General features: G+C 49.5%; 1 protein-coding gene across 4 annotated transcripts in view; it reads right to left on the reverse strand.

Moving 5' to 3' along the window:
• The window catches only part of TRAPPC12 (trafficking protein particle complex subunit 12), a 36,458-nt gene that overhangs the window by 23,349 nt on the left and 1,047 nt on the right, over positions 1–12,062 (reverse strand). For 2 of the 4 annotated variants that reach the window (XR_015168793.1, XM_086414045.1), the window contains exon 2: positions 4,364–5,578. Coding sequence is in view for 3 of the 4 variants with exons in the window: in XM_086414045.1 (XP_086270171.1) it covers positions 4,364–5,572 (1,209 nt within the window). In the remaining variant the exon portion in view is untranslated. Of the gene's footprint in view, positions 1–4,363; positions 5,586–11,616; positions 11,760–12,062 lie in introns of those variants that run through there. The other 2 variants (XM_086414046.1, XM_086414047.1) reach the window with 2 other exon arrangements.

Below are 12,062 nucleotides of genomic sequence, written 5' to 3' on the forward strand. Positions count from 1 at the left end.
ATGTTTGGAGAGCTATCTCCCTGCACCTGGGGGGGACCCACCTAGAACCCCACGGACCCCTTCCGCTCAGCACTCCCTCGGGTGCGCCCAGGGCAGGGCAGTGGCAGACCGCGCGAATGGGAGTCTGTGGCTGGCCCTCCGCGAGCAGAGGACGGCTGCTCCCCCTGCTGCGTGCGGACGGCTTCGTCGGTGCCTTCGAGGTTTTAGTGGACAATGTCCATGTGGAACGCAAAGCGGCTGACTCACGGGGCACGGCCTGTAAGCTCTACTGTCAGGGACACCCGGTCACGGGCAGTGGTCCTGGAAGGACAGCGCCCGGCCATGAGCGGGAAAGCGGTGACGGCGTCTGCCTGCTTCCCGGGTGGGACTCCCGTCACACCCACACTGTGGGCGCCGGGGGCGGGATCCGGGAGCAGAATCAGACCCGGGCGGAGGAGAGGCCCGGCCTCAGGTCCAGATGTCGGGTTTGCAGAGCCCCGTGCGAGGCCAGAGCACCCCGAGGCCCCCCGCTGTCCCTGTCACCCCCTCAAGGTCGGCACCGACTTGCTGCCAACTCCAGTCTGTGGAACCGCGCCCCCCCCCCCGCCCCCGCCACTGAACGACCTTCATAGAAATACTCTCCAACTTCCATTCTTTCCTGGTTCTAAATGTTTCTGAACAGTCATCTCCCCACCAACTTTGCATCCAGTTCTTCAAGAATGCAGGCCAGCAAGACTCTGACTAGTTAGAAATGCCGACACTCCTCTTTTGAAGCTTCTGCGGTTGGATGCAGAGTTAACGTGCTCACCTGCGTGGCCTCTACCTTAACTCAGACTGCTCTAAGAGGTCACTTCACAAAGAAACAATGTAACACTTCCCCTCTGCCCACATTTCATCCCTTAAGAAGTGGAAGTGACAGTGAGGTCGCTCAGTCGGGTCCAACTCTTTGTGACCTTGTGGACTGTAGCCCGCCGGGCTCCTCCATCCATGGGATTTTCCAGGCAAGAGTACTGGAGTGGGGTGCCATTTCCTTCTCCAGGGGATCTTCCTGACCCAGGGATTGAACCCAGGTCTCCCACATTGCAGGCAGACTCTTTACCGTCTGAGCCAGCAGGGAAGGAATTTTGCATTTGGTACCAAGAGGTGAGCAATTTGGAAAAACCACCAAGTATTTCAGAAAGCTGATGTAGTGTTGCAACAGTAACAGTCTCGTGGGGAGGAACGTGTGAACAGGTAAATCCAATACACACTTGGTTGATATCTTAAAAGCCTGGCGCGCGCAGCGAGTTACCACACGTGCTGGGCTGATCTAACTCCTCTGGAAAATGAACACAGCATTTCTGGCGTAAACCACACACTTTTTCTTTTCTATGACAAGTTCTTTGAAGAATAATACACGACTGAAGAGACACAGGTGAAGAACCAACCCGCACACTGGTTCCACAGGAAAGTCAAAGGCCTTTCAGGAACTACTCTGAATTCATATTTCAATCCACCATGAGGTTTCCAAAACAATCACTGTGGACCACGAGAGGGACGGAAGACACCACTCAAGCACTTAAAGGGAGCAGAAAGGACAGGCAGCGTCTCCTGGCTGGCCGCAGGGTGCGTCCTATCCTGGCAGCGGGCGCCTGGCCCTGGCTGACCGCCGAATGCCCTGCTTATGAGAGACTTATGAGAAACTCAGAGACTTTCCACGATCAGCCACGTGGAAGCGTCAGAGCTCTGAGGGGCTGTCACAACCCCACGCCTCCCACTGGCGGGAATGGCCTCCGAGCTCGAGTCGCCTTGGCTCACCCAGCAGCAAGCATCAGCACTTTGTTTCTTAGCTCAAGAGCGACTGACCTGCTTCCCTGAAGGGTGTCACGGGGCGTTCAGCGCCTCTGGCCCATGAGAGTGCTGCGCTCAGCCCAGCCCTTCAGGCAGCCAGAGTGAAGCAGCTCTGCGTGGCCCCAAACAGACCCGAGGAGCCCTGGGCCCCGGGACTGCCCCACGGACCACGGGGTCAAGGCATCAATGCTGACCCACAAACGCCCCTGACATCTGAGCCTGTAACTGGGATTCACCAAGGAGGCCCGGGAAGGCAAATTCACACCCAATACGTTCTGCTGGAGAGGGCGGGGACAGTGCCTGGCGAGCCCCAGGGAAGACGTGTCTCGTCAGCAGGTACCCGAAGACAGCACGCAAGCACGCCCATATCTGCAGGCTCTCACGTCAGCTCCCCACAGAGACCTGGGTTGGGAAGATCTGCTGGCGAAGGGATAGGCTACCCACTCCAATATTCTTGGGCTTCCCTTGCAGCTCAGCTGGTAAAGAATCCACCCGCAATGTAGGAGACCCTGGTTCGATTCCTGGGATGGGAAAATCCCTAGAGAAGGGAAAGGTTACCCACTCCAGTAGTCTGGCCTGGAGAATTCTATGGAGTGTATAGTCCACAGGGTCGCAAAGAGACTCAGAGACTTTCACTCACACTCCCCAGAGAGACAGCTGGGGAGTTTCCAGCAAGGGAGCTGCATGACAGCTCTCTGGAGAAGTTGTAAACTGTGTGATCAGTTTATTATAGCAGCTGAGCTCCTGCAGATGATAAATCCCTTTCCTTTCCTCTTAGATATGGAAAAATGTGTTTGTGTTACACGCGAATGTGCTTTATATAGGAAGAGTTCTTACCGATTTGGTTAAAAAAAAATACAGATGGTCTCTCAATAAATTACAAGATATATAAATATGTAATCGTAAAATAAATAAATACTATATGTTGTAAATAACAACATTAAAAAGCTCAATCTTACCAGTCATCAAAGATGATGATGACTTCTTCTTTGGCTCACCTCTCCAGCAGCCGCATTGCTTCTCCACAGGATCGGCCTCGCAGGGCCAGGGCCCCACCCCACGTGGCTTTCTGACCAGGCCGAGGTGGGGGAAGGGGAACGCCCGGCCGGGGAGGAGCCCCTTCAGTTTCCGGAGTGGACAGCGCGGGACACAAGGCACAGACCCTGCAGATCCCACCCGACACGCAGCCGAGCTCACCTCAGGGGGACGTGCGCACACCCATGAAAACGTTACCGTGTAAGGCATGCTACGTGCCTTCCTGTACCTGGGCTTTCAAACTTAGCAAATTATGAATCTCACTAAGTATTTTATCATAACATTATCTTCATTTCTTCATAATAAATAAAAATACTTATTTGAATATGACATTATTTTTGTGAGTGCATGTGTGCTAAGTCGCTTCAGTCGTGTCCGACTCTTTGTGACCCCATGGATCGTAGCCCGCCAGGCTCCTGTGTCCATGGGATTTCCCGGGCAAGAATCCTGGAGTGGGCTGCCACGCCCCCTCCAGGGGACCTTCCCGACCCGGGGACTGAACCTCACCTCCGCCTCCTGCATGGCAGGCAGCTTCTTTACCACTAGTGCCACCGACGAGGCCATAACATCATTTTTTCAGTTGAATATGTAAATATTCCACTGAAGAGGCGAGATGTGGCGAATGTATTCAACTAGCCTCCTGACAATGGACTCCGAGATGCTTTCAGATTCTTTCCAATTTTAAGCCTCACTCTGATGGGCATCCTGAAAGCTGGCTATTCATACATCAGTGAGATTCTTTCCTCATAAATAACTACTCAGGGTGGGATTTCTGGTCAAAGCACATGCACATTTGGACACGCATTTTAACATTTAAGAAAGTTTGTGCCAAATTATCAGTCCCTTCAGGGCTGCCTAAGCTGGCTATTTCCTCACATTCTAACATACACAGAATAATTATAAATAACTCAGACAACAGAAAGTGAAAATAACTTCATCTACTTTGATGACTGGTAAGATTGAACTTTTTAATGTTATTTACAATATATAGTATTTATTTATTTTATGATTACATATTTATAATCTTGTGATTTATTGAGAGACCGTCTGTATTTTTTTTTAACCAAATCGGTAAGAACTCTTCCAATATAGAGCACGTTGCATGTAATGCAAACACATTTTTCCATATCTAAAAGGAGAGGAAAGGGGATTTATCATCTACGGGAGCTCAGCTGCTATAATAAACTGATCACTCAGTTTACAACTTCTCCAGAGAGCTGTTGTGCAGCTCCCTTGCTGGAAACTATTTCTAAGACTCTGATTAGCACCTTAAAGACCTTCGATCAGAGAAATCAACAGGGTTCCAAATTACCTGGTGACATCACAGCAAACACTCTCAAGATGAGAACCTTGGGAACTGCTGAAAACAATCAGCGTTTTTCAAAACTCGACAGGCCTTTTCCGTATGAACATACACGAAACAGAGTCAGATGAAAAGCAAGGACATTGGCTGGGACTTTCCCGGCTCGCCGAGTGCGCCCACCGGCCCACCTGTGCGCTGAAGGCCCTCCGCCCTCACCTGGATGTTGTCGAACTTGAGGCCAGGCATGGTGAGGTCCTCCTTGTCCACGAACACCGTGCCGTACTGCTGCGTGGCGACTGAAGTCAGCACGTTCCTGGTCGCATCCCCGGGGATCCAGGCGTCGCTTCTCCGGTCCATCTCGCTCATGCTCAGGGCAGTGGCAAAGGGGTCCTCGCTGCCGGCAAACACCGCCTGGATCTGTGAGAATGGCTTTGGGGACTGCGAGATCTCCAGAGGAACCGTGGACACACCCAACCCTGACCTCTGTACCCCTGGGGAGGAAGCAGCTTCCTCGGAGCCCGGCGAGCTTCCTCCCACAGGGCTAGCAGCCAGCGAAGACAGGCTTTCCGGAATGGAAGGGCTGGCGTTGGGGTTACTGACGGAGATGAAGGTGGAGGTTGTGAAGGAATCAAAGAAGTCCGAGGCCAAGGAGCTGCTGCCGGTTGGATCGCCGAAGAACTTGCTCAGGCTGGGGCTCGGCTGGACCACCTGGGGTGGGGTCCTGGGGGCAGCTTCGCTGGCGCTGCTGAAGCTGGGGGATTTCACCATCTGGGACTCGAAGCCGTCACGCAGGGCTGGGGGCTGGGCGCTGGGGGGTGGCTGGCTAAAGATGGTGCACATGGGCACCGGCTCGTCCTTGGGGGCTGGCTGCCGGGGTGGCGTGCCTGACGGTGGCCCTGCCATGGGTACCCGCGCAGCCCCGGGGCCTGGGTCCTCTCCGCCCCCGTGTTCAAAAGCAGGCAGGTCTTCCACATCGCTGTGCTCAGGGTCCTCTTTCAACGATGCTCTGCCATCAGGGGTCATGTCCGAGACGTCCTGAGGCGTGTCCCCGCCATCACTCTCACCGCCGTCACTGAGAGAGCCCAGCGCGCCCTCTTCTGCGCCGGGCCCCAGTCTGTGATCGCCGCTGCCCTCGGCGGGGTCCCCCACGTCCTGCAGACACCCCAGGTCACCCGCGTCGTCCTCGCTGTTGTTTGGGGAGTCAGAGATGAGCACGCTTTCCATCAGGGGCTCATCGAGCTTATCCGCGAAATTATTCGAATCCTCGGACTCAAACTCGTCTCCACCGAGATCGATGGTTTCCTCGTGGTAAAGAAGCTGCCCCTGGTCTCCCTGAGGCCCCTGCGGAGCGATGCTCTGGGTTGGCCCCTGGGCAGGCGCACTCTGCTCGGGCACGTGCTGGCTAGCACCTTCGGCATTCTCCATGGCCACCTGATACAGACAAAGACATGTCAACCTCAACAGCTTACATCTCGGTTACTATTAGAATGCCTTTGTCTTACTGAAATCGTAGATGGCCTTGAACTACATTCCACAGGGCAACGCAGTAAGAGGAGACTCGTCGCTAACCCGTCGTTATGTGACTGGATCCTTACAAGAAGCAACAACTTCAGCAACAATTAAAGAACCCCAGATTAAAGCTATGATTTTTCAAAATCTGACTTGTGAAGCAGGCAAAGATTTTTAGAATTGACAGTTTTGGGGAATTTATGGGACATTTACTTATTGATAAGGGAATGCAACCTTTCTCAAACACCCTCTGCCAACAACACAAGAGAAGAGTCTACACATGGACATCACCAGATGGTCAATACCGAAATCAGACTGATTACATTCTTTGCAGCCAGAGGTGGAGAAGCTCTATACAGTCAGCAAAAACAAGACCTGGAGCTGACTGTGGCTCAGATCATGAACTCCCTATTGCCAAATTCAGACTTAAATTGAAGAAAGTAGGGAAAACCACTAGACCATTCAGGTATGATCTGAATCAAATCCCTTACTATTATACAGTGGAAGTGAGAAATAGATTCAAGGAACTTGATCTGATAGAGTGCCTGAAGAACTATGGACAGAGGTTTGTGACACTGTATAGGAGGCAGTGATCAAGACCATCCCCAAGAAAAAGAAATGCAAAAAGGCAAAATGGTTGTCTGAGGAGGCCTTACAAATAGCTGAAAATAGAAGAGAAGCTAAAGGCAAAGGAGAAAAGGAAAGATATACCCATTTGAATGCGTTCCAAATAGCGAGAGATTAAGAAAGTCTTCCTCAGTGATCAATGCAAAGAAATAGAGGAAAACAATAAAACAGGAAAGACTAGAGATCTCTTCAAGAAAATTAGAGATACCAAGGGAACATTTCACACAAAGATGGGCACAATAAAGGACAGAAATGGTAGGGACCTAACAGAAGCAGAAGATATTAAGAAGAGCTGGCAAGAATGCACAGAAGAACTATACAAAATAGATCTTCACGATCCAGATAATCACGATGGTGTGATCACTCACCTTGAGCCAGACATCCTGGAATGTGAAGTTAAATGGGCCATAGGAAGCATCACTATGAACAAAGCTAGTGGAGGTGATGGAATTCCAGTTGAGCTATTTCAAATCCTAAAAGATGATGCTGTCAAAGTGCTGCACTCAACACACCAGCAAATTTGGAAAACTCAGCAGTGGCCACAGGACTGGAAAAGGTCAGTTTTCATTCCAATCTCAAAGAAAGGAAATGCCAAAGAATGCTCAAACTACCGCACGATTGCACTCATCTCACAAGCTAGCAAAGTAATGCTCAAAATTCTCCAAGCCAGGCTTCAGCAGTATGTGAACCACGAACTTCTAGATGTTCAAGATGGATTTAGAAATGGTAGAGAAACCAGAGATCAAACTGCCAACATCCACTGGATCATCAGAAAAGCAAGAACATTCTAGCAAAACATCTACTTCTGCTTTACTGACTATGCCAAAGTCTTTGACTGTGTGGATCACAACAAACTATGGAAAATTCTTCAAGAGATGGGAAGACCAGACCACCTGACCTGCCTCCTGAGAAATCTCTATGTAGGTCAAGAAGCAACAGAACTCGACCTGGAACAACAGACTGGTTCCAAGTAGGGAAAGGAGTACATCAAGGCTGCATATTGTCACCCTGCTTATTTAACTTATATGCAGAGTACATCATGAGAAACGCTGGGCTGGATGAAGCACAAGCTGGAATCAAGATTGCCGGGAGAAATATCAAGAACCTCAGATATGCAGATGACACCACCCTTATGGCAGAAAGTGAAGAGGAACTAAAAAGCCTCTTGATGAAAGTGAAAGAGGAGAGTGAAACAGTTGGCTTAAAACTCAACATTCAGAAAATGAAGATCATGGCATCTGGTCCCATCACTTCATGGAAAATTGGTGGGGAAACAATGGAAACAGTGAAAGAGTTTATTTTCTTGGACTCCAAAATCACTGCAGATGGTGACTGCAGTCATGAAATTAAAAGATGCATGCTCCTTGGAAGAAAAGCTATGACCAACCTAGAGAGCATATTAAAAGGCAGAGATGTTACTTTGCCAACAAACATAAGTCTAGTCAAAGCTATGTTTTTTCCAGTAGTCATGTATGGATATGAGAGTTGAACTATAATGAAAGCTAAGCACTGATGAATTGATGCTTTTGAACTGTGGTGTTGGATAAGACTCTTAAGAGTTCCTTGGACAGTAAGAAGATCCAACCAGTCCATCCTAAAGCAGATCCTGAGTATTCACTGGAAGGACTGATGCTGAAGCTGAAACTCCAATACTTTGGCCACTTGATGCGAAGAGCTGACTCAACTGAAAAGACCCTGATGCTGGGAAAGACTGAAGGCGGGAGGAGAAGGGGAGAGAGGATGAGGTTGAAGAGGTTGGATGGCATCACCAACTCGATGGACATGAGTTTGAGCAAGCTCCAGGAGTTGGTGATAGACAGGGAAAACTGGCGTACTGCAGTCCATGGGGTCACAGAGTTGGACACGACTGAGTGACTGAACTCAACTGAGCCTTTCTGAATAGCTCGGCAAAGAATAAAGCTCTCTGACAAGCAATTCCATGTTTACCAACTCACTTAAAATATGTTTTTAAAGAAAACACCATCTGAAAGAAAGCAAGCCAAGTAAAAAGGACACTCAGTCTGTAACAATACTTTGATTCTCTCCAGGATCTTTGTTTCCATTCCAATCTGACTTTGAAAAGTCCAGTCCACCTCTTTCCTAGTGACACCGTCTACACAGATGATGCCCAACCCCGGGTAAAAATTAAATTGTTTACCGTAATCTCTAAATAAAAACTACACCTTTGTTAGAAACCATTACCAGAGGTTGAAGACTTGGGCCGAAAAGTCTTGCAAGTCAGTAATCGTTATCATCTGAGCGCCCCCGTGTCTGAGTCATTACCCTGCACTCCACGCAACGACAGAGGAAACGAAGTTAACGGCAACACACGTGCCACCACCTCTCGCCCCCGGCACGAAAGAAAGAGGGATCCGGGTGCAAGCGGGCAGTGGCGAAAGCCCCGCCTCAGTCCTCTGACTTCTTTCCCTAGAAAACCTGAGAAGGTTCTTGTCACTCTCTCTGACTCTTCTGAAGGCAAATTTTCTATAAACCATTTTTATCAAACACTGAGTGCTACAAAATTTATAACCTGTAGCTGATATAATACGTCCTAACTCCCTTTTCAGACCTAGTATTCTGAGATCTGTCCTACTCTTGTTCTTCTTCCATTTTCCAAGTGTATTTCCTCAGACAACATGTTAGATTTTTGCTTTTTACTTCAATTTCTCCTCCGCTTTTAACCTTGAGACTCATCCTGGAAGCAGCACGGAGCTGTGATTCCTGTTTTGCTGATGATGCTCTGCTGTGTGATGGTTCCACAACCTAGTATCCATTCTTTTTTTTTGGCCACGTCATGCGGCGTGTGGAATCTTAGTTCCCTGACCAGGGATCGAACCTGTGCCCCATGTATTGGGAGCACAGAGTTTTAACCACTGGACTGCCAGGGGAAGTCCTGATATATCTATTCTTCTTGAGGTGCTATGTTTTTGAATACAAACAGTGCTGCTATGAATATTCCTGTACATGCCTCCTGCTGTATGTGTGAGAGCTCATGGGGGCTTTGTGGAGAGTACAATTCTTCATCAGGTAACACCGAACTGTTTTACTAAGTGCATGTACCAATTTACACAGCTGGTGGTGGTGTGTGTAAGTAATCTTCCTGTTCGACACAGTCACCTACGCTTGATATTGTTACACTTCTTAATATCAAGGTATTAAAGATTCCTACAAATCAACAGGATTATAAGTGATCCAACAAAAAAGTATCCTGAACAAAGATCCAAACAAGGTGAGAGGGATACACATTCACAAGCATGTGTCCTGTGACTTCAACAGCCGTACAATTGGACTTTATTAGGATGGTTCCACATCGTACCAACGGTTACGGTACAATTCAGCAGCTCTTTTCAATCTCAGGAGTCCTGGCACTTATGATCCCATTACTTATGTGTCATGGAGGAAGTCCTGCACACGCGAAGTCCAAACAAAATACCGCCCTTTCTCCAAAGATTTAAACCCTGGAAACAACTGCCTGGAGACACCATAATAAAGAAACAGCAGTGTACTCAAACTGCAGTGAAAATGAACGAGCTAGCCTATAGCGAATGCTTCAATGTTTGCACCTCACACATCTACTTCTACACACCGAAAGGGTAGAAAAATAAACAGTATGATGACTTTCTACCTGAAGTTCAAACAAGAAAATCAAACAATATATTATTTTAGAGAAAAACAAGGTGATAATAATGCACAGTTGGACTGGGGAGCGGGCTGGAAGAGGCCTCGAGGAAAGGCTCGATGGGGGCGGCGCGTGGGCCTAAGCCGTCGGCAACACTGGCGCCAGAAGCCAAGTCTGCACTTGGCTTTGTGTTTCCGTGTCCGTTACATGCAGCCTTTGCATTTCATACTTTAAAAACTGAAAAGCACACGTATCTGTCCTTGATTTGCATGAGATACAAACCTTCACTTCTCCTGCTACTGATTTAATACACGCTCACGTGGCACTCGTGGCAAAGCCCACACCTGCCGGTGCAGGGGGCGCGAGACACACGGGCGTGACCGCTGGGCTGGGAGACCGCCTGGGGAAGGGCGTGGCAAAGCCCACACCTGCCGGTGCAGGGGGCCCCACTGGCGTGACCGCTGGGCTGGGAGACCGCCTGGGGAAGGGCGTGGCAAAGCCCACACCTGCCGGTGCAGGGGGCACGAGACACTGGCTTGACTGCTGGGCTGGGAGACCGCCCGGGGAAGGGCGTGGCAACCCACCTCAGGGTTGTTGCCTGGAGAATCCCACGGACAGATGAGCCCAGTGGGCTACAGTCCACGGTCGCAGAGTCAGACACGATGGACCAACTAACACACAGCACACATGAAGCCACAGATGTGGTTTTAAGCTGACATCCAGCATCAAGATGCTGGCAAAGAAGTCAGACTTTCTCTTTGGTTGAGTTCTTTGCACATGAGCTTAATTGACGCCTTAAAATATTTTTAAGTGATTTAAATGCACTAAGAACAAAGAAAACCATGCTCTTTAGGCTCCCTTGGACACAAGACTGCAATTACAAATCTTTTACCAGGTTGCAATAATGGAAACCATATTTCCATGAAAGAACTGTGCCATGAGGTAGGAATCTAATTAGTATACAACTGGAAAGGCCCCCATGGAGAGAACACTCACCACAGATCAAGCATTTTACATGTATTATCACATTTAAGCCTTAGGACCAACTTACAAAGCATAAGCTCCATCACACAGCAGAGGTCCACTGATTTGCCTGATGCTGTCAACTGATGGGGATGAGATTCCTACACTGGTTTTTCTGCCTCTGCTGTCCTTGTATGGCTGCTGAGACAGGTCAAGACTGAGAGCACAGGGTAAGGCAGGGAGAGCTTGGAATGACTGCTTGAGGCTTGGGCTCACCACCAAGTAAAGTGACCTCTGAAAATGCCTTAATCCTTTAGTCTCTGCTTCCTCATCTGAAGATTGGGGTCATGAAGATTAAATGGCAGCAGGTGCACAGGAACTGATAACTATCATTTTAACGATAAAGCAGAGTGGTGACAGGCTGTCCTGGAACAGTGAAGACCCTGCTAGGGGTCACAGAACGTGAGGACTGGTGACTGTATTATTCTATTTGCAACCGTCCTCCCCACCCCCCCATTACACAGAGAGCTGCACTCACTGCCATACAGTACAGCCTCCTGAATTTGCAAAAAGAAACAGGTATTTAAATATGATGTTTCCCAGTAGCCATAAGAAGGTGTGAACTGCAAGTCCAAGGAAATGCTTCATTGGGGTTAAACTCTTGTGGACTAGGTGAGAAAAAGAGGCACATCTAGAGCACTTCTTTGAACCTTACACTCTACATGTTTTCAATTCTTCTCAGTATACATACTCCACCAGTCAGCTTTGTCCTGCAAGATGCTCTGGAAAGCGTCAGCCAGCTTTTACATAGAGACTGATAGGCCTTTACACAGACCGTCGCGTTCTGTCCTCACGACCCTGAGTCCGCTTGGGCAGGTTACTGTAAACGTCCATCTACAGAAGAGGCCAGGAGGAACGAGTCACTGAGTACTACAGCTGGGCCCCGGGCGCAGACCCTCCTGAGCTTTCAGCGCCCAGTGTGGGGGCCGCTCCAGGGATGTGGAGCCAACGGCCGCCCCTGCAAAGGGCAGGCACCCAAAGCTCACGCTCCGGACCCTCAGGGTCATGCTTGGCCCGGAGGGAGGCGGGACAGAGACGAGTCCCCGGGAAGGAGAGACCCAAGGCAGGAGAGACCAAGGAGCAGCGGAGACCTGGGGGGAGAGACCCCCTGGGAGGAGAGACCAAGGAGCAGCGGAG

This window comes from Bos grunniens, chromosome 8 (assembly GCF_055505025.1).
Source record: "Bos grunniens cultivar Pamir isolate PY7600 chromosome 8, Bosgru_T2T1.0, whole genome shotgun sequence".
NCBI classification, from domain to species: domain Eukaryota; kingdom Metazoa; phylum Chordata; class Mammalia; order Artiodactyla; family Bovidae; genus Bos; species Bos grunniens.